The sequence below is a fragment of the Podarcis cretensis genome, assembly GCF_951804945.1.
Source record: "Podarcis cretensis genome assembly, chromosome: 6".
NCBI lineage: Eukaryota > Metazoa > Chordata > Lepidosauria > Squamata > Lacertidae > Podarcis > Podarcis cretensis.
This window is the reverse complement of record NC_137175.1, coordinates 41,759,916-41,782,696: the sequence shown is the minus strand read 5'-3', so window position 1 is coordinate 41,782,696 and position 22,781 is coordinate 41,759,916. Positions and strand designations below refer to the sequence as shown.

At 44.4% G+C, this 22,781-nt stretch overlaps 2 protein-coding genes across 2 annotated transcripts; one reads left to right on the top strand and one right to left on the bottom strand.

Moving 5' to 3' along the window:
* The first annotated feature begins 3,914 nt into the window (after positions 1 to 3,914).
* On the top strand, positions 3,915 to 14,915 carry LOC307218428 (uncharacterized protein). The gene is made up of 6 exons (XM_079980691.1): positions 3,915 to 4,069; positions 9,302 to 9,376; positions 11,207 to 11,307; positions 12,962 to 13,148; positions 13,895 to 13,931; positions 14,638 to 14,915. The coding sequence occupies exons 2-6, from the start codon at positions 9,366 to 9,368 to the stop codon at positions 14,782 to 14,784; spliced, it is 483 nt and encodes a 160-aa protein (XP_079836817.1). The 5' UTR covers positions 3,915 to 4,069; positions 9,302 to 9,365; the 3' UTR covers positions 14,785 to 14,915.
* A 3,462-nt stretch (positions 14,916 to 18,377) lies between these two features.
* AVPR1B (arginine vasopressin receptor 1B) lies at positions 18,378 to 21,456 on the bottom strand. The gene is made up of 2 exons (XM_079981882.1): positions 20,445 to 21,456; positions 18,378 to 18,997 (listed from the first exon to the last, which is right to left on the bottom strand). Exons 1-2 carry the CDS (start codon positions 21,415 to 21,417, stop codon positions 18,675 to 18,677), a joined length of 1,296 nt encoding a protein of 431 aa, XP_079838008.1. The 5' UTR covers positions 21,418 to 21,456; the 3' UTR covers positions 18,378 to 18,674.
* Positions 21,457 to 22,781: the final 1,325 nt, after the last annotated feature.

The following is a 22,781-nucleotide window of genomic DNA, read 5'->3' as shown; positions in this document are numbered from 1 at the left end:
TTTAACATTGCTGCTTTCTTGTGGCAAATGGACCCACCTGACCTGCAGCACATCTTCCTCACATGTATGTTTACTGCTACCATCCCACTGTCTACCCAATATGTTGAGTGGTGGTGGTAGTGGGGGCTCCAAGATTTGTAAGTTTTTACCTGGGAGAGCAATCAACAACTAAATCTGTCTAGGTAATACCATCCCAGCCCCATCCCAGCCTGTTTTCCCATTGCCTCCCAGGGACCAGAGCACACAGCATGAACCAGTGATCTACCACACAGGGAGCACCAAGCCCACATTCCAAACTAATATGCTCTATTACGAAAGCTTAAGCATCAGGGAGAATTAGAAAGAGAGCATAAAAAGAAAAGAAAACATTTTATCTTCTAAGTAACCTACTGTAATGGGGTTTGGGGTTGCTTGTGCATAAGGCTCAAACTGCTCCAAGCTGAGTAGTTTGGTTAAAACTTTCCCCTGGCTGGACAGTCAGTACTCCGTGACTGTCTCAATCACTGGCAGAATCTGTCAGTGAGCATTTCCTGAATTTCCTCCAACATAAAAGTTCTTTGACACCAAGTCGCCACCTAGCTTCCCTGCGCGGAAGCTTTCTGCGCAGAGTGGGCGTCCCAAGGGGAGGTCCTGTGCTCTCACCGCTGGTCTCGCTGGAACAGTCCCGGAGCCTTCCCTCCGAAGCTCCCTCAGCCTCCCCTTTCTCCCTGGCGTCACGTCTATTTCCTTCCCCAGCAGAAGCTCTCCCTCTCTCCTTGCTGGTTCCCTCTCCAGCGTCATTGGGGAGCCTTACCACCACCCTTGGCTCCGATGGCAGTTCCCTGACATCCACCTCCCCCTCAGGGCCCTCCCCACCCCCAGCCGGTTCCCTGGGCGGTGAAGCGGGGAACCCCTGGAATGAGCTATCCCCTTCCTCAGACGATTCAAACATCGTTCTCCACCTGCTGCTATCTCTTTCCGCTGCCCAATCTCCCCAATCTGAGCCCTCTTCCTCTGATAACTCCCCTCCCTCTTCCTCTGAAGGAGGATACCCCATGAGCTCTTCTTCATCATCCGTGGTTCCAAATTGCTCCTCCCAGAATCTCTCCAACGGTTTAGGCTTCCTTGGGAACCTGCGGTGAAACTCCTCCCGCAGACACTCATCCCTGATCTCTCCTTCAGGGACCCACGTGTTTTCCGACTCAGGCCCCCCCTCCCAAGCTACCAAATATTCCACCTGCCTCCCCTTCCACCTTGAATCAAGAATTTCCGCCGCCTGACCGCTGAGTTCCCTCTCCTCCACCTCTGTGTGAATGGGGATCTCTCTCTCTCGCCCGGAAACTCCCTCCCTTCCCGGTATGGTGAAAGTAAAGACTGGTAGAACACCGGATGCAACTTCATGTTGGTTGGCAAGTTGAGCCTAAAGGCCACAGGATTCACCTGCTGTGTTACCTCGAAAGGTCCCAGTCGCATTGGCCGTTGTTTTTTACAACCTCCCTTGAACGGTAGTCCTTTGGTTGACAACCACACCCTGTCCCCAACCCTTATGGTCTCCCCTTCTCTGCGGTGCTTGTCTGCCTGCCTCTTGTACGCTTCCTTGGCCCTCTCCAGGTTCATCTTAAGCTGTTGGTGTAAGGCCTCCATTTCTTCCACAAATTGCTCTGCCACAGGCACACTCCACCTCTCCTCCCCCTCCCCTGGGAAGGCCCTGTGGTGACACCCGTAATTGGCCATGAACGGACTCATCCCCGTGGACACATGTTCAGCGTTTTTGTAAGCAAATTCAGCCAGCGCTAGCCTTTCCCCCCAGTCGTTCTCTCTCTCGCTGACGTAGCAGCGTAGGTACTGTTGGAGTATGCTATTAGCCCTTTCCGCTTGTCCGTTGGTTTCTGGGTGACGGGCCGTCGAGAAACTCACCTCTACTTGGAGCAAGCTCATGAGCTTCCTCCAGAATCTGGAAGTGAATTGCCTTCCTCTGTCGGACAAAACCCTCAAGGGGGCGCCATGCAACCGAAAAACGTGATCTACAAACAGCCTAGCTGTTTCCTCTGCCGTGACTGCATGCGAGCAAGCAATGAAATGGCACATCTTGGTCAGCAAGTCAACTATCACCGTGACGGCTGTTTTTCCCCTGGACATAGGCAAATCGGTCATAAAATCTATGGATACCACCTCCCATGGTCTCCCCGGAATGGGCAAGGGTTGTAGTAACCCCGTGGGCGCTGCTTTCTCCCCCTTAGCCCTCTGGCATCGGTCGCATCCCCGTACGTATTCACGCACGTCTTCCCTCACTCTTGGCCACCAGAACTGCCTGGTGACAAGCAACATGGTCTTGTGTTGACCAAAATGTCCAGCCGTGGGGTTGTCATGTAGTTGTTTGAGTACCCTCCTCCTCAAATCCCCCTCTGGTATGTACAATGCTCCCCTGTAATACAATGCTCCTTCCTTTTCCTCAAAACCCCCCTGATTTTCTCCTGCGTCCCGGAGCTCCCTGATCTTAATTTGGGCGTACTCGTCGTCCCTCGTCAACCCTGCTAGTTCTCGTTTCCCAACCAATATTCCCCCCCACACCCATCGGTCCTCAGGTATCACATGTCGTACTTCCGGTGCTCCCTCTCCTTCCAAATACTCTGGTTTCCGGGATAGGGCATCTGCTCGGACGTTTTCCTTTCCCGGTACGTACCGAATCTCAAAAGAGAACTTGGAAAACTCCTGAGCCCACCGCATCTGTCTCTGGTTGAGAACCCGTGCAGTCCTCCAGTATTCCAGGTTCTTATGGTCCGTGCACACCTGGATCTTGTGTTGAGCCCCTATCAACAAATGTCTCCAGCGTCGGAATGCTTCGTAAATTGCAAACAGTTCCCGGTCGTACACCGTGTAGTTTTGTTCTGACTTGCTCAGCTTCCTTGAGAAAAAGGCGCACGGTCTCCAGCCGGATTGGTTTCCCGGCTGGAGCAGTATGGCGCCAACCGCTCTGTCTGACGCGTCTGTTTCCAGCCTCATTGATTTCTGCAGATCCACGTGCAAGAGCTGCTCTTCCGAAGCGAAGCCTTACCACCACCCTTGGCTCCGATGGCAGTTCCCTGACACCTACACTATGCAGTCTTAAAGAAAGAGAATCCAGAACTTGGGGGGGGGGGCAGGACCACTCATAGCATTCCTGGTTGTCACACAGACAATGAAAATGGTTGACAGACAGAAGACCCACATATTTGCACCCTTGACACCCTGAAGACCCACATATTTGCACCCTTGACACTGTTATCCTAATCTTCCTAACAGGTTGATTTATACATGCTTCTCTCTCTCCGCGCCCCCCACTGCCTGACTTTTATTCTCCCAACAACCCTGTGAGGTCTGTTAGGCTGAGAAAAAGTAACTGTGAGCTTCATAGCAGAGTGGGGATTTGAACCTAGATCACCCCAGCCCTGGTCCGACACTCAAACCCAGGGGTTGCCAACAAGGCACCCCATGGACCTGCAGAGGCCTTCCTTGGTGCCCAAAGGGTCTGCTCCCTTCCCCTTCTGAAATTAGCATTCTGTTGCAGCTACTAGAACAGCTTGCAGTGGGTGGGTGGGTGGTGCCCACAACAATTTCTCTGGTTGGTAAATGTGTCCATAGGCTCAGAAAGGTTGGCTCTCACCGCTACAATCATAGCATAGCATCCAAACCCTGCACCCACTGAAATGCTAAGGTGCTCTGAGAATAAGGAAGAAAAACCGAAGCCTCTTCCTCAAGGCAAGACAACTTCTGAGAACTCGGTGGGCAGATTTCATATCTCCTTATATGACTAGCGGTCCCGTCCCCCCCAATCTCATTTTGTAATCTAACGTTAAGCAGCTATGCAAAGCTGCCTGTGACTGATCTTTGGATAGGGGGTCTTTGTAATTTCCTCTTGCACATTTCCACATTTCTGCGATCATTATCAGCCAGAATAGTAGCTTTCACGCTGCAGTAGGAAATGAATCAATTGCAGATGACTGCCACTGCAGAAGAATCCTTGCGGGAAGGAATCACTACAAAATGGAATTATTCATGATACAGCTAGCAGGGAATGGTATTCTAGAGTGAAGATTGCCTAACTCAGTGGGTAAGTAGAATCCGAAGGAGTCTAAAAGGAAAGGAAATGGATTTCTATGTGAATGCTCTCTGCAACAGCTTTGGGTATAATATTTTCCATTTTTATATGTAGTGTAATCAGTTTCATTGCATATCTGTTTATTTATCTATGTACTGATCCATCTCCCCACAACATATGTGGGAAGCTACTTTATATCAAATTGGACCATTGGTCCATCTCGTTCAGTATTGACTGCACCAGGGATGCAGAGCCCATGCCTCTCTAAATGTTGCTGAACTGCAACTCCCATCATCCACTGGCCATGCTGACTGGGGCTGGAGCCCAACGACATGTGGAGGACTGCTGGTTCCTCATCCCCTGCCTATACTGCCTATACTGAAACCTCTCAATGGTTTCAAACAGAGGTGTTTCCTATCTCTAATGAACCTGGGAAGTTTTGTATTACCCCAAATAATCCTCCACATCAGATTTCTTCATCACAAAGATGTAATGCGTAACGAATCACAAAATGCAGCTGAAATCCAGGAGATAACACAAGTTGAAAACAAACCTCCTATTGGAAGTGGCTTATGCAGAAATGGTGTTTGGTTGATTGTGCTTTGCACTTTCAGTGCAGTGAAATTTGTGGGCGAAAGGCAACATTTGCTATTGATTCCAGTTAGATGTGGTGCTCCAGATATGGTCTGAATAGTACAGAATAAAGAAGTAGTTTTCATTTTGCTTTTGAAACCCTGATGCAGTTGAACAGGAAGTGAGGCTTTTGAGAAACAAAATTCTGGATAATAATTACAATTAGCACTAAAGCATTTGAGGAGCCAAGATGGAAAATGTACACTGAGACGAGGATCCCCTAAAATTCTAATTTAAGGCAAGAACTAATGGCAAGAGCACCACAGTGGAGCTGCATGGTGCTCACCAGTTAAACTCCCAGAGAAAAATGTAATTGTTGGGAAAGTTGCAATGAGCATTGCATACAAAATGTTGAAACTGAATCAAATAAACCAAAACCTCCTTTTCCATCGGCAGCAAGATTCTTTCAGTGTGATAAATGGAAGACACTCTGTTCTGTAGAGATCTTGAGATAGTCACTGATAAATGGAAGCAAATGCCATGGTAAAATTACATTATAACACTGGTCAACAACAAATTTGTTGTCTGCGTTTTTTCAGCTGATTTAAGACGAATTTGATGTGCTGAATCCAAAAATCACATTGGTTTTGCTCAATCAGGTCAAGGTTTTGAGCTATGGCCACATGCCATTTTTTTACCTTTTTGTTCACATGTACGCTTGTGTGGAGCATTTTAGAAGAAGTTGGTGGGGGTAAAATGCCATGTCGAATAATTGTTTTGATTGGAAATTATTATTTTAATGACAAGAAGTATTCAGGTCCGATAGTTCTGGGTGATTATGTTGAAAAGGGATCAGTTTGAAGTCCTAAAACCTCGAAATCTTCCATAAATTGGTGCGGCAAAGCATAAGGTTGGGGGATCAAAACTAAGTTAATGGGGCAGCCGCCCCACGAAGTATCCTGATCTTCAATCAGCACGTCGTCCTGTAGCTCATTGTGATGAAATTCCAGTGCCTATCTTCGGAGAACTTCCTGACATTAGTGACGAAGATGCCTCCAGTGTTGAAAGAGAAGGGAGACGACGATTGGGTGTGAAAGAACTCTTATGTTGGAAGAAATTCAGGAAACGCCCACTGACGGATTCTTCCAGTGATTGAGACAGTCATGGTGTACTGACTGTCCAGCCTGGGGGGAAAAGTTTTGTCCAAACTACTCAGCCTGGAGCAGTTTGCGCTTTATGCACAAGCAACCCCATACCCCATTACACAAAGAAAGGAACGTCATCAACCACCCTCTGGTGGACAGAGACAGAATACTCTTCCCACCGCTGCACATCAAGCTCGGCTTAATCAAGCAGTTCACCAAGGCTCTGGACAAGGATGGTGACTGCTTCACTTACTTGTGCCAGGCTTTTCCAGGATTGACCATGGAGAAGTTGAAAGCTGGCATCTTTGACGGTCCTCAGATCCGTCAGCTCATCAGAGATCCAGAGTTTGGAAACTCAATGAACGAAGTGGAACTGGAAGCGTGGAAGGCATTTGTTCTGGTAGTGAAGAACTTTCTTGGCAACAATAAGGCCAGAAACTACGCAGAACTTGTCAACAACATGCTGACTGCTTTCAGAAACTTGGGCTGCAACATGAGCATCAAGATGCACTACCTATTTTCACATAAAGACCAGTTTCCTGAGAACCTGGGTTCAATGAGTGATGAGCAGGGGGAGAGATTCCATCAGGACTTGAAAGAGATGGAGACCAGGTATCAGGGTCGCTGGGATGCAGTCATGATGGCTGACTACTGTTGGACTCTGAAGAGAGACCTCCCTGCCGCTGAGCATTCCAGGAGTTCCAAGAAATGGAAGTTCAAGCCCTGAAGTTTGAAAAATGGTGAAGCAGCATGCAATTTATGTGTACAGTACTTACCTTTATCAATGCCCACCATTCAGTTTACAGTAATTGATGTTTCTATCAGGTAATCAATATATGTTGTTGGAAAAAGATTTTTTTCTCTTAAAAACATATTTAGGATGATGTGTGTTGACAAAAATCAGCTGATAATGCCACAAAAATGTAATCGATTTTGTCACAAGATCTGATTTTTTTCAAATCAACATAGCACAAAAACCTGACCTGATGGAGAGAAACGGATGCCATTTCCTGATTCAGCAGTGCAAAAATACCCTAAATCAGTTGTAGAAATCTAGACAACATTCAAAAAGTAAAAAATTGTTGCCCAGTGTAATTAATAGCAGCATATAAATTGTGATGAGCCATCACACATTAAAGAAGCTCTTCATTTTCTTCGGGATACAATTTTTTTTTTAATTTTTTTTTTGCTGTCATGACAAATATTAAGAAAAAGAAATTATGCGTCCATTCCCCCATCTTCATCTTCATCCAGAGCTGCCTAAGATCCTTTATCATCCTCACTAGGGGACAACATCAGAACCCAAGAGCAGTCAAAGCTGAGTTTTGGTTCAGAAGTCAAAGACCAAACTCAAGAAAGAACCAGTTAATCATAGCAGTGGGCACTATTCACAAAGAAATTCTCCCTCATTAGCTTCAAAGTCCAGTATAGTTCAGCAGAAAGCAGTAACATACATAAGGCCAATGGATGGTCAAGATCAGGTTCCTGATGGCTGAAAGTGTCAGTTGAGAGTAGCACCTCATCTACAAGATGCTTTCTGCTAAACCTGGCTGAACTGGGATGTAACATTCCCAAGCAAGAACAAATGAACCTTAAGATCTTCAGGGAAGACCTTACTGACTATGCCATCACTGGTAGATTATTTTTAATCCTTTCTTAGTAGCAGGGCACTGACCGTCATAAATATTCTCCCATTTGCAAGCACTAACTGTGATGAACTTCAAATTGCATACACATCTGTTCTGAAAGGCTTTCCCTGGCTCTTAAAGTGTGCTTCTATGTTTTTGCTTTTAAAAAAAATTATTACAGGGGATTGTCTTTTAGATGACATATATTTATGGTCCTGTTGTTTACTTTATATTCTCTTTGGTTTAGCTTTTGTAAACCTCCTGGATAATATTTTGGTATTAAGTGGTTAATAAATATATTTATTAAAACAGTTACATTAAAATTAGAGATTGGGAGTACAAATACCACAATAAGTTAGATAACTAACCTTTCCCTTTCCCTTCATGGAACCCAAATCCAACTGCCTCACATGGTCCAATATTACTGCTGTTCACACATATAATTTCATCCTGATCAAGCCAAATTGTTGGTGCACAGTCTCCGTGCTTTGGTTTTGGAAAGAAGAGTAATAATAATAATAATAATAATAATAATAATAATAATATTTCCCCAGCCACTCTGTTTGATGTCCTGATTCACTAATTCTAACATTTAGGATTTGTAAATCAACACATCAAACAGCAACCCTTCTTTCACATATCATTTTTAATTGTTTTTATTTATTAAAAGTATCATATTGGTGGGGTACAATAATTCCATCTAAAACACAATTTTAACAAAAAAGATAAAATCCTTAGGTAACATCAGCAATCTTAAAATTACCAGACTATGCTGAACAATTAAAAATCCCTAATGACTGACAAAACAACCAGTTCTTAATCTGGCATCAAAAGAAAATCAGGATTGGTGCCAGTAATATCTCATAAGTGAGGGTATCCTGCAGTGGAGAAAGCCCTCTAATATTACAGGGTGACTGTGAACAGATGGATTGGTTCAATCAGGGTGAAAATGTAGGAAGGCCCAGTCCAATAAACACTGAATTTAGACAGGTTGAAAAATTCCATGTTCTATGTGTGTCAGCCTTTTCTATAAATGAAGCATGAATGAAGATGCATTAGCTAGCCACTGTATCCATCACTATAACTTGAAAAAGAAAGCAAATTTTCTGTTAACTGAGGATCACTTAAAATAATTTAAGTTCAAATTGATTTCCCTCGTGATTCTCTCAGAAGTTTCAAAATGTTACCTCAGTACATGAATATTCAGTTTTGCTGAATGTGTTTGGCAATTATTATATGCTCCTTGAAATGCAATTATCTATTTTGTCTTCTCAAAGGCTGGGAGCCAACAAAGCAGAATGGGAGAATGTGAAGGAACGTTTAGTGCTAATTTCCACCAGTGCTATCTCATGCATGTAATGCCTGAGTGTTCACAGAGCTACAACACCCTTAACAAACCACAGTTCCCATATTCCTGGGGTTTGTATGGTGTGTGTGTCAATGGCAAGAAGATGGGGGCCATCAAAATCTTAATTACCATATTTTTCTGTGTATAAGATGCCCCCATGTATAAGACACCGCCTATTTTTGGGGACTCCAGATTAAGAAAACACCCCTCAGTACTACCCGTATAAGACCAGCCCCAATTTTAAGCCTATTTTTGGGGGGTTTAAAAACCCTAGTCTTATACACAGAAAAATACGGTACTCTCAAAGTGGTCCCTGCTAAGCCATGAGCATTCCTTAGCTTGTGTATCTAGACATGGCCAGGCTGGGGGAGTGAGAAAAGCCACCTCTCCACTTAGACATGATGGAGGCCCAGTGGATATTCTTAAAGGCACAAGCAAGGGCAGGGCACATCAGTGGGACAATGTGTAACAGTTTGAATTAGTTCTATCAATTTCAGAGCTAACTACAAGCACGTATGTTTGTTTTGATGCATCTTCTTTTTCTTGCTAGGAGTCTGAGCAACTCAGCAGTTGCAGGAGGAGCTGTGGGCTTGTCCAGACACTTTGCCAAAAGAATGAGTGAGGAGTAAGTTAGTTTGTGTCAATGAGTTATTGCACAGATCATCACAGAAATCCTCTTGGATAACTCTTGCTATTTGGTAGAATTCAGTGTGGCACTACTATGATCGTTCTGTCAGCACAGACATCACCACACATTATGATCTCCGCTCTTCTCCCCCCTATGTGCTTCTCCTAAGCCCCAAGACCAATTTGGGTGGGTGGATGGAATCCCCATTGTGCTAGTGCAGGGCAGTCCAACTTTTCATACCAACTGGGCCAGACAGTTTGACACAGAGCCCACAGGCCACACACTGCCTTGTCACCCGGGGGGGGGGAGCAAAGCCCAAATGTGACTCCCTGCCCCCATTCCTTGTGTTGCCTTCCCAAAGTTGGGTAAATGTTCTTGTTTTTATCATGTTTTTTGTGCTTTATCATGTATTTTTACGTTGTGTTTTGCTTATCAAAAGAGTTAAAAAGCTGGGATAGCCTCCATTAACCAAACCTGGCCATCTCTTTGTTTGCCTCCTGCACCACCATTAACGTGAAGGCATCCATTCAGGAGTTTGAATAGACTTTGCTAGTGACTTGATTGGCATGTGCTGACTTTTACAAGGTGTGAAGTATTTCCTAAGAGGAGGCTGGTATCAGGCTTGTACCAAGGTCAAGCAAGGTTCAAGATGGAGAATCCCATGTTGTGTTTAAGTTATGTCAGTCTTATGCTTACACCATGATCAACAGCGATAAGCCACTTCATAAGTTCAGATTTAAACAATCCTTTTAAACAGAGTTTGATTTACAGCACCTTTTGGGCCAGGGGGAAATCCTCCAGGTTGCCAGGTCACATGGCTGAGCTGAAAGAGGTTTGCAGGAGGTGTAAGCTGTGGAGGCTGGCCAACTGGGGTGAATGGGGTACCGCCCCACCAACCTCAACCCACCCTTAGCCAGCCCCCACCTGCCCTGACCTTTTACTTACAACCAGTCCAGGGGCTGACACTGTGTGTCATCTTCCTCCTTCTTAATCTCAGTGTTGCCCTGCCTGTCACTGACTCTGGCGCCACCTACTGTCAACCTCCTTGCTTTCTATCCTACCAGTCCCAAAGAACATGCCACACTCCTGAAATGCTCCCTTTTGCGGACTTTTGCTCGTGTAAATTCTGCCAGCTCCTGTTCCATCAGCTGAGCCCCAGCTGAGCCATCATAGCTCCAATTCTGCTGGATTGTGTAGTCAATACCAGTGTATCCCCAGAACAGCTCAAGATCTGCCAAGTTTGAACTTGTTTATCCCAGCGGATCTTGGGTTTGGAATGCACTGTAAGTCTAATATAAGTCTAATATATAATTGTATAATTATTCCAAAGTAGTTCAAAACAATCCTTTTTTTTGTCATTAGAATGATAATGTATGGCACCTTCCACACGGTTTCTCTGAAACAGGGGAGGAGAACCGGTAGCCCTCCAGATAGTATTGGACTCCAATTCCCATCAGCCCCAGCCAGGAAGGCCAGTTTTAGGGATGATAGGAGTTGTAGTTCAGTAGCATCTGGAGGACCACAGGTTCCCCACTCCTGCTGTAAAACTTAGTGGGGCCAGCATTGCGCTGTATAAAAAGACAGCTTTTCTCAAAGACAGGGATCTTGCTTCTTAAAATCTGGAGAATTGTTAAATTATAGGAGCTTCATAGAGAAATATGGTGCAGGGCTTCTGTCTAATACATAGAGATGTCAATTCATGAAACTCTATGCCTGATGTGCATTGGAACTTTGGATCAGGCGCAAAAAACAATGTTCTTGCTGCAATTATGTATCAACCACCCTGCCTTGTGAGCCTTAACAATATCAATCTGTTCTTCTTCTTAGATGTACCAAGCTGTGGGAAAGCATTGTCATATCTACCGTAACCTCCATAGTCTGTGTTGCTGTGGTTGTACTAGTCTATGCCAAACTCTGCAGGAAAATAGGTAATACTGTCCTGTACAAGTTTTAATTTATATGAGCTCAGCCTTGGTCTGTTCTATTCCATTCCTGAGCTTTTTACTTTTGATGTAGCTGTCCTGCTTAGCATAATGACAACCCTTCACTAGTTTTCTGTAATTCGTCCATTTGCTACTTTACTGCACCCTATGTAGCAGTTCTCTTGGATCATCACCATCCCATTCATATATGGGAGATTTGTACCATGAATGAACAGAGGAAACTGATGATCCTACATTAGGGGTGGGGCACCTGTAGCCCATGGGCCATATGTGGTCCTGGACATGACCCACAACAGGCCCAGTTGCCCTCAACTGCTTTTGCTGGGCTGGAAGGTCTCCTTGAACTGTGATAACATCTCTTGCTCACCTCAACGAAGAGTTGTGTGGATGTCAAACTCTTTTAAATTATTTTTACACTTTTTTGTTTTTTTATACTAGTATATTTTATGAAGACCTTGTGGTAATGGAGGGACGTGGGTGGCACTGTGGGTTAAACCACAGAGCCTAGGACTTGCTGATCAGAAGGTCGGCGGTTCGAATCCCCGTGACGGGGTGAGCTCCTGTTGTTCGGTCCCTGCTCCTGCCAACCCAGCAATTTGAAAGCACATCAAAGTGCAAGTAGATAAATAGGTACCACTCTAGCGGGAAGGTAAACGGCGTTTCCATGTGCTGCTCTGGTTTGCAAGAAGCGGCTTAGTCATGCTGGCCACATGACCCGGAAGCTGTACGCCAGCTTCCTCGGCCAATAAAGCGAGATGAGCGCCGCAACCCCAGAGTCGGCCATGACTGGACCTAATGGTAATGGAAGCAGGTAAGGAATCTTAAGAATGGGAGGATGGATGAACAGAAAACTCTGATTTGTGTGGAATGTAGTCTTCTGTGCAGAGGAAACAGTCCCCATCCACTTCTGCCTCTAACCCAACCCACCACTGGCATCCTGCCCTTGATATCTCTTTTAGAAATCCTTGTACAGGTTCACCTATACAGGTTCACCTGAGGCAGGTGGTTACCAAGGAGAGGGTCCCACTTAGGAATGCTTTCCCCAGAGAGGCTTGCCTGGCACCCACACTATGATATTTTAGGCACCAGGTGAAGACCACCTCATTCTCCCACGCCTTTCTGTTGCAGCCCACTAGGTGCTTTAGTCTTTGCACCAAATTCTCCCTGGCACGATTTTATGCTTGTCTGAACTTGTTTAAATTGTTGTAGCTGCTTTGTTTTATGCTGATGACCTTGAACTGTGCACAGTGCTGATCCCATATGCACAACAGACTAGAGTTGTGGCCTTATATGTTGGATCCAGATTCGAGTTCTGTTCAGAGTAGCTCCACTGAAAGCAATGGGATGGGTGAGATGCCCTTAGTGAGGTTTCATTCAATAGTTCTCACTAGTAGCACTGCTTCCCATTGTCCTGACCTGGTCTAGCAGAGGAGACCATATCTCCCCCATTGCTTGTAACTGCAAGGGGTCCAGGGGCAAACTCATGAGATCAGTGATGGGTCTGATGCTGACCCTGACCATGTGTGTGCCATGGTGAGATGGGAGCAGAAGCCTCTGAGGAGTGTAGAGCGCTGATGAGGGGGACTCCTAGTTTCTTATTGGAGCATTATCCTAACTAGGACTGCACTCTCTGTTTCAGAGCAATATGCCTATAAACACCATGGAAGAAGACAGCCTGGGTTCAGAGCAAAGAAGCCCAACAATGCCTTAGCTGGGAATATGCCATCCTCTCAGCTGGAATTGCCCTCTCCGTGGCCGAGAAACCCAAGCCAAGCCCAGCAGGGACAAGGGCCACATTTTCAAATAGACAGTTTTGTGGCAGGCAAGTCCTCAGCTTGGAAAAGAATCTTCCAGTGTGACAATCAACAGTTGTCCCCTTGTCTGAAATGGCAAGATGTATACACACTGACCAAAAAGCATTTCCTTCTCTAACGTGTTATTTTTTCAGCTAAAGCTTGCTCTGCCAGACCCATCCCTTTCCAAGAACTCACAGATACCACCAACATACGTTGGCAGGTGTGCCAGGTGCTAAAATACAAAATCAATTAATATCGCTAGCCACAGTCAGATGCTGGTAGCTGTAGATAGTTCCTATGGTCCTTCAGACGAAAGCTGAATTGCTTTGCTTAATAAACTTTGGGATGGGATCTCTTGGGGCCAGGGTGATCTGATTTGCTAGGAACCACAAAAACCCTTTCTCTGGTCAGAAGGTATTAGAAGTAGGGATCTCTGAAACTCTGAAACTTAGACAAAGCTTGGCAAGCAGCCTAGAATCTTATACATCCTAAGGACATTCATCAGGAAGTATATTGCATTTATTTAAAATCTCTAAAACCACCCTTCATTCACCTGTGGACGGAGGGAGTTGGTTGTTCTTCATTTGACCCACATCTATGCATGAAATTCACTCATCTTGTTTCACAGTATGCAAGTCAAACACCTCCCCTATAAATGTTGAATCCCACCCATAGCATAGCTGTTTCTGTCTCTGCTTTCAAATCCAATCTCCCTTCTGCCTATCTCAAATACTTAAACTGTTATGGCAATAATGTTTTTTCTTTGTCATAGGTAGCAGCTCAGAAAGCTCACTGTGCTCTCTTGCTAGAAAGGTAATGGCGTTTCCTTCAGCTGCATCTCATCTGAATTGCAATGATTGCTATGCTGATGCTAATCTTAAGTTAGTCTATCATGACTTAGAGGCTTTTTGTGCAAATTGCAAGGATATTTCACAACGAATCTTTCCTTTATTCTTAAAAATAATGGTTAAGATTTTATTTATCTTTCAGAGATGTAGTAAAACGAAGCAATATACAGTATTAGAGGACATCCCAAAATATTCATATAAACAAGACTATTGATTACATCAGATGGTACAGGCTCTGATGTATACTGTGAATATACAATCAGGAGATTGAGGTAGTCAAAGTGGAGATAATCGAAATGTTATTGTGTACCTCAAAGGGAGTCACTTCGCTAGCTGGCGGAACAAATAGCGAAGTCGTCTGAAAAGATCTAAAGAGAGAGTCATTGTGGGCCTATGTCTCTCTCAGTCCTAGAAGCTAGATTCATCCAAGGAAGCTGCATGTTAGATGATTCAGAAGACACAAAAGACAGTACTTCTTTGCCATGATGGCTTGTGCTACTAACATCTTACATTCTTAATCCTTACAGTTCTCTAATGGTCTAGTCATCACTATGCTATACCAGCTCTTGCATAATACAGGAGATTGGCATAATCACACAGTGGTACAGAGTGACTGTATGTTGGTATTCTTGACCCGCAATTGACTATTACCCTGTATGTTTGAATTTCAGCATGCTTTACCTGTACTTCAGCATTCCGGGTCAGATGAAATCAATTATACAACCATTGTGTTCCAAGATCCCATGAATGGCACCAGCTCGGGAAGAAGCAATGAAGATCTAAGCAATCACAGACACTATGAGAATGTGTCTCCCTAGGAAAGAAAAGCTGGTTTCTGATCACGCTCTTGCCCCCTTGCTTCTCATTCGGACCTAAGTAGGACCAGCTGTTCATGCATTGCCTTCTTCAGTACAGATGAAGGCATAAGCTTTTGTGAACTCAAGCCCATTTCATCCATAGCTGTCAACTTACAGATTTGAAAATAAGGGACCAGCAGCCTTGAAAATAAGGGACCAGCAGCCAAAATAAGGGACCTGCAGCCTCACCTGTTCCAGGCACTCCAGTCTTCCTGTCCTCCTGCAGTCTGGTCAAACTCATGCTGATAGCTTCGAGAACACTGTCCAACCAACTTTGTAACCAGAGGTTCAACTGAATAGAATCTGAATCACATGGACCACAAGGCCTATGCAGCCTCAACTTAAGATGGCTCCCCAGCCTGGCTTTGCACTGCAAAGTTTGCAGCAGCACATGCAACAAAATGGCGTCCAACATTCAAAAACCCCCTCAGCTTGCATTAACTAGCCACACACAAGGCAAGCAAGCTCCACCCCCCCAGTCGTTCTTAGACTTCTCCTTGGGTGAGCAACACAGCCAAGCAACACAGTTGGAGCCTCCCTCCTCCCTGGCTGGCAGGGAGGGAGGGAGAGGAGCTGCTTCCTTTGAAATTTAAGGGACATCATGTAAGGGACATTTAAGGGACATCCATCAATAAGGGACAGCAGCGGGACATGGCGCTGGAATAAGGGACTGTCCCTTCAAATAAGGGATACTTGACAGCTATGCATTTCATCAGATGCACGAAGTGAAATCTTTTCTGGCAGATATATAAAAGAGAAAATTGCAAAGTAGACGTCAAATAAAAAGTGACATTTCTATTTCTTTAAAATGAGTAAAAATAATGACCAAAACTCCCTATTTTTATATCTTTAATTCTGTCTGTAAACAACACAGAGGATCTGTGTGTATTGTAGTATTGTAGTTTCATATTTTAGTTTGGGAAATCGAAAGCTTGACCCTTTGCTATTTGTGTTGTATTCCTATGGGGAGTCTTGCTCTCTGTAAAAAGGAAATTCCACCTTCATTTTCATTTGGTGCTTAAGCTGTTCCCAAATACAAGCCAGGCCTTCCCAAATAATTTTGGCTGTGTACACACCATACACCATACACACTTCCCCAAAGAATCTCAGTAACTGTAATTTTCCCTTCACAGGGTTACAATTTTGAGGGAAGTCGTGTGCTTTAAATGTATGTTGTTCATGCTTTTTGCAATGTCAATGGGGAAGTCAACTCCAAAATACAATATTTTGTTTGAAACCGAATGGGTCAGCACTATCCTTCAAACCTCTTGCATCTCCGTCTTTTACTTTGGGAGTGATACCCATGACAGGGCAAAGGAATTGTCTGTGATGGCTAGCCTAAAAATAATGCTAAAAAATCTCATTCCAGCCTTCTGAAGCTGGCTTCATAGTCAGAAACCTTAGCCTTCATTTAAACATGTCATGTATGCTATCTGGCAAAAAGGATACCACTAAGTTTCTTGCTTGGAGAGGCACAGCATAAATGACTATTTAGATGGCATCTGCCACCCACGAAGCTTAGTGAGATGTTTTCAGAAACATATTGCAAATATTGGAAGTGTAATATCCTTTTGCAGATCTGCTCCATATGCTTCATGGCAGGGCTGATGGATAGCTTATACTTATTGGATGCTACATTGTTATAACTGTGTTAGGAATAGTGAGACTTGAATTGGATTTAAATCCACAATTGATTTTATTTAATCTTTTTAATCTGATTTAATTGAATAGATTCCAAACAGCTGCAATTTATAATGAATTTAATAATCTCTGAAAAGCCAGTCCAGGGCAGATACTGTAAAAACCTACAGCTTACATTCATTTCCTCAATCCTAAAATGTAGCCAAGATTGAAAAGCTAGTCAATGCAATGTACAGAAGGAGTGGCAGCTCTGCAATTGCCCCCCCCCCCCAAATAAAAATGCATTACCAAAAAATGGCCTTTCTTCATAAACTATTATAACATGACATATAAAGCTTGATAGAAATATATTGTCATAAAGTAAAAAGCTTTGGTCTCTCTTGCATTGTACCCCCCTCCCCTTTTTCTGAAAAAAATAAAATAAAATAAACCATGTATGCTAGGGTAAAGTAGTATTTCATTACACGTGGGACAGCAAAGGCTGGGGAAGGGGTATGGACTTACCGGTAGGTGTTTTGTATAGTATTTAAAGTCAATCCTTATAGTATTGCTTTGTGCTTGAGGCAGTGAAGCCATTGACACAAATTGACTGAGAAGCTGCAGTTACAGATAGGTAGCCGTGTTGGTCTGCCATAGTCAAAACAAAATAAAGCTCATACCAAGAACTAACTTAGTTGGTCTTTAAGGTGCTACTGGAAGGAATTTTTTTATTTTGTTTTGACTGAGAAGCTGTAATAGCTGGAATGTCCATAAACACTTCTAATTGTTCTGTGAGAAAATACTGTTAGAATGTGTTAAGTTCTTATTTATTTAATATAAGTCAAGTTTACTCACTTTGTATGCCCAGAGCAAGAGGTTGTTTATTGATGAACAGGTCAACGCAACAACAACATAGGAAAATGAAAGTAACCACAATAGCAAGCTACAAGATGGAGTCTTAGCTCCAACCCAAAATAACTGGATGCAATATTTAACTCCATAATTATGAATTATTACATTAAGGCTTAGTTTGAATTCTTCTAGGGGAGCTCAAAACCTTGGTTTGTCCCCGCTTAGAAAGAACATGAATTTTTACACCACATGATTCTGACTGATGGTGAGGCTGATGTGGCGTTCAAAGTATGGCTGTCACTTTCACCTCACTTTTCCGTCTTCCAATTATATAGGGGTGGTGGAGGAAAGGGAGACCAGAGAAGGGAACTAGGGCATAAGCAAACCCTCCTGCACTTGGTAATAACTTGCCTCCTGCTATCATGGTGGAGCATGAAGTCAGGGGTAAGGAATCTTCTTCAGCTTGAGGGTTGCATTCTCTCCTAGGCATCCTTCTGCCAATGGTGGCTGGGACCAAAGGCAAAAGTGGGCAAGACAAGATGACAGGTGTGGGTGTGGCCAGAGGGGAATGTGGGTGGAGCAGCAGTTCAAGAGCAATGCCACCTCTCTAGTGGTCAAGCATTTTTATTTTTATTTCTGCCTACTCTTTTCTCCTGCTGTTGTGGAGGGCAATAAGAGTCATGCTTGCTGTTACTAGGGAGGTGGGGGAGAAAGCAGCAGTGGAGTGAGTGAGGGGCTGGGACTGGGAGGTGTTACAACTGGTTTTGTGTCCTGTACAAAACCATTTGTTCCACCGGTGGGTACTTTGCACACATCTAGGCTGAGCACCTTCAGCCTAAAGCACATTCAAAACTTATTTCCTTCCTCGCAGAATTCTGGCCACTGTAGGATTGCTTGGGATTGTAACTTTGTGAGGGGTCAACTACAGCGCCCAGAGTTCTTTGGGGGGGGGGGGATGTGTTTCAAATGTGCCATATTGTGTATGCAGCCATAGCTGGAGCACAGAAAGGTATCAGCTTACCACTGAGCAGCTTGTTTGCAACCAGCATTCTTGAGAAAGAAATGGCTCAGGTCTGATAGAAAAGCCAAAGTGACAGGTAAGAACATAAGGAGATCCTTGCTGGATCTGACCAGAGATCTATCTGGCTCAGAACTGTGTTCTCACAGGGACTACCTAGAAGTCCACAATATATTACACATAAGTATAAATGGGATGCAGGTATTCTTTGCCAACTCTCAAGTTTCTGCAGAACAAAGCTCTTGTGGAAAAATAGACTTAAATCCCATACACAATAAGACCATCAAGTCCCCCTGCTCTCCATTACCATTCGGAGCTCCTGTCACAGAGTAACTACCATACAGTGGCCCAAGCTTATACTCTAGAGCTCCCTTGATTCAGTCACTGTGTCCTCCTCATAGGGCTGGTAGAAATCTTTCAAGCTCTCCAGTTGCATCTGAACACCGGCACCAGCCGCAATTAGGGTGCTCTGTGGGCTGTGAGTCAAGATAGTGGTTTTCCGACTGCAGAGGCTGCCATTGGAGAATTGCCTCTTGAGGTTGGAGTGAAGGTTCCCACAGCAGGAGAAAAAGTGCATGATATCATGAACAAGATGTCCGCTGAAGAACATGTAAATCCAGGGGTTGCAGCAGCTGCTGAGGCTGGCAAGTAACATGGTGATGGTGTAAGTTGCATTGCTGGACTCTGAAATGGAGAGGAAAACAATGGCAGTTAATTTACCCCCCACCAACTCCATGCAAATAAAAAATGTGTGGTATGTCTCTGGCAGATGTAGACATGTAAAATACAATTGCATGTAATAATGGTGTCCTTAAATGTGAAAGATGCCTCTTAATTGTCTGCGTAGAGGATAGAGAGGGGTGTGCGAGTGTGGTTTGAAACTGAGTAAGATACAGGGCTCTGTTAAGTCCTATTCAGAAATCACTGTGCCTGCATAGGGAAGGATTATACTGAAGGTGTGGGAGTAACATTTGTCACACTGCTAGTATTCTACAGGTAATATGCAGCAGGTAGTTGGAACTGGCTTTGATTCTCAACACATACATAGGCACCAACATGCAATGTGTAAAATAGGATAGACTGTGCCTGAAGGAGGATTAGAACTCAGGTCTTTGAGTCTAAACCCGGCACTCTAATGACTCCACTATCTACCAACCCTCAGCTATTGATTAGTTGACCACACTGTTTGGGTTTCATTTTAAATCCTCCAGGCAAGGGATGATGCTCTCGTGCTCAGTTCTTTTAATGATTCTCTCTCTTGCTTGCTTTAAAAAAAAAGTATTATTTGAACATCTATATAGTCTTTATCTAGGTAACAAATCCAAGCATAATTTGATTCCATGTTCTGTAAAGAACTCAAAATAGGGAAATTAAACACCATGATGGTATATCCTACAATCATGATGGCTTATAAGTTCACACATCTGCATTTCTGTTTTAGCAACCAATTTTTCAACAGCGTGTGATGTTATTATTTTACTTCAAAACCATAATTGTAGACGTATCTTGTAACCGTAGTGAAAATAATAATGTACAGGCAAAACCACCCCCTCTTCCCCACCACACACAAATCTTTTAGAAAACAGTCGTTTCCGTGTTGCCTTGATGAAAGCTAGATGGAGATGCAGAGCAATGCAGTTGGTACTAGAATACGGTACAAGTTGTAAATGTGTGTTTGTGACAGAGATCAGCCTAGACATTGCATCTTACTATGCTGGTGGGTGAGATGTAGGTAGGTGTGTGTCGGGGAAAACATTTCTTGCCTGATGTGAGTGAGTGAGTGAGTGAGTGAATGAATGAATGAATGATAGATTTCCTTCTCCCAGGTTGCATGTGCAAATCAGGAGCTGGTGTGCATTTGCTGTGAGAGACAGGGAGTCACTGAAGTGTGTCCGTACTGTATACCTATTTGTGAGTGTTGCATTAAATCTGTTTTCTTCTGGGTGGTTTTACTCATCTAATCAGAAGAGCACTTCCCCACCCGCCGTGGCATGGATATGAAAGAAAAAGCTATACTTGATCACCACATGGAGGCCTGACTAAGGTCCAGAGCTTGCACTGACTGTGATGTAGGAAGCAGGGTGAGACTTTGAATCCTGACCCTTTCTCTTTCCTCCTCAAAGACACTCACCGTCATTCGGGGCATTCCTGTCCCACACCGACCACATCTGCATGCTGAAGAAGGGAGCCCAGCAAGCGACGTAGGCCAGCACTATGACAAAGGTCATCTTCACAGTGCGGATCTTTGCCCTCGAGATGGTGCGCACGCTGCTGACCCGGGAGCCAGACTGGCACTCTGCTCCCTTCTGAACGGTGGCTGTGTAAGAAATAGCAGCAGCCGCAGTCGAAGGGGCAGGACTAGGACCGCAGCTCTGCGTCTTCCCTCGAAGGTTCTTGCAGATCTTGTGGCAAATGAGGCTGTAGCAGACGGTGAGGATGGCCACCGGCAGCACGAAAACACACAAGGTCATCCACGTAATGTAGGCTTTAGCCCCCCAGGGATACTTGAATTCTGCCCAGCAGTCCAGCACGCCAGAGCCTTGCTGCACCTCTCTGAGAGAGAAGATGAAGATCTGAGGCAAGCTGAGCAGGCAGCTGAGCAGCCAAGTGACCCCGATCATCTGGTAAGCCTGGCAGCTGGGCTGCTGCAGGGTGCGCAGCGGGTGGCACACCGCCATATAGCGGTCCAGCGTCATAGCAATGAGCATGTAGGTGGAGGCAAACATGCTGAGCACCTGCAGGTACTTGACAGCCTTGCAAAGAGGATCCGGCCCCTGGAAGCGATAGGTCACCTCCCAGATCATTTGCGGGAGGACCTGGAAGAGCGCCACCCCGAGGTCGGTCAGGCCCAGGTGCAGGATGAAAAGGTGCATGCGGCTCATCTTCTTCCTTAGCCGGTACATGGCCAGAAGGACGCCCAGGTTCCCCACCAGGGTCACCACCAGGATGGCTGCCAGGACCCCAATCTCAGCCTTGGCGAGTTCTTCGTCTCGGGTGTGGAGGATAGTCTGGTTGCCGTCTCCATCCTTTGGCTCAAAGAGTCTGGTGCTCTCCAGAAAAGATCTGTTCACAAAGATGCTACGGTCAGTGCTATTCTTCCCCATTGACTAGGATTCAAAGAAGTGCTGTGATTTCCCAAAAGTAAGTTCTGCAATATGAGACTCTCTGAGAGATCAGGTAGTTAGATTAATAGCACCCTCCTCATGACTGTAGATCTGTAGAAGCCAGATTAATTTTCCATCTTTCTTTTAACTGTTCCCTCTCCCCTTAATATTTGGCCTGGCTATTTATCATCACGAGGTGAGTCAGATTCAGCTAACAATATAATTTGTCTTAAATCCCCTTTTCTAATTTACCTGGAAAGCTGCAAATCTTTTTTATGAATATGAATTGTTTACAATATATCTTGTTCAGTTTTCATTTCCCTCTTCTGCGCCCATCAACACCCCTGCTTTGCTTTGGGATCTGATAGCTCGTTGAATTTTATGGTCTCTCTTCTCTCACTCCCCTCACTTCTTTCCTAGTTCCTTACTCTCTCGGAATCCATTAGATCTTTTCCCCCTTTCCTCTCTGCACTGACCGGCTCAGACAGCACTAATATTAATTTTCAGAGTCTTTTATAGAAGTCTCAGGAAAAAACAACAACAATTAAAATAACTAAAATCCCACCATCAGGCACAGATTTTTTGCCTACGCAGTAAATTGAATGAAGATAAGCAAATCAATCAAAATGCAAAGGTCCTGGATCTCTTTTTGAGTGCCGGTGGTAGATGCTAAATCTGAACGCAGCTGATTCCCCAGGCTGTGTGAACTGCCTGCTGCTTCGATCTGGGTTTTATAGACAGGGAGCTGCCCTCTCTGGTTGGTCCTTGCCATCTGGCTCTATTGTCTCCTCTGTTGCTGAGCTAGAATCTGAAGAGAGTCTCCTGCTTAATACAACATGCATACAAACACACACGCACACACATACACACACAGAGGTGAGTGTCTTTTCTTTCTTGAGTGAAGAAATAGATCAAATATTTCTTTTTTTTAAAAAAAACAACCACCATTTTGCTTCTGTAGCTCCCAAGTGAAGATCTTCTGGGCGTCCAGATGGTACGGGGTGTTTTTTGGGGGAAAACTTCATTAGTTTCACCGTGAGTGCTAATATATTCTGCAGAAGTGTGCCAATTTGCAATATTCCTCCCTTTCCTCCTATCCGTTAATGACTCCATATCCAGAAAAGTCTCTCCCTCAGAATTCTCTCTTTATTCACAAGGTGGTCAAAGTTTGTGATTATAATTGAACAGTATAGAATGGAAAGTCAATGAAAATATGTCTGGTTTATGATCTACCTTTTTGCTTCAATGAATCCTATCATCAGCTGTTTTTTCTTCACATTCTCCAGAGGCTGGCTAGCAAATATCCACAAGATTGCAATCATGGACAATTTTGGAATCCTTAGGAACAGAGTCAAATTTGGCAT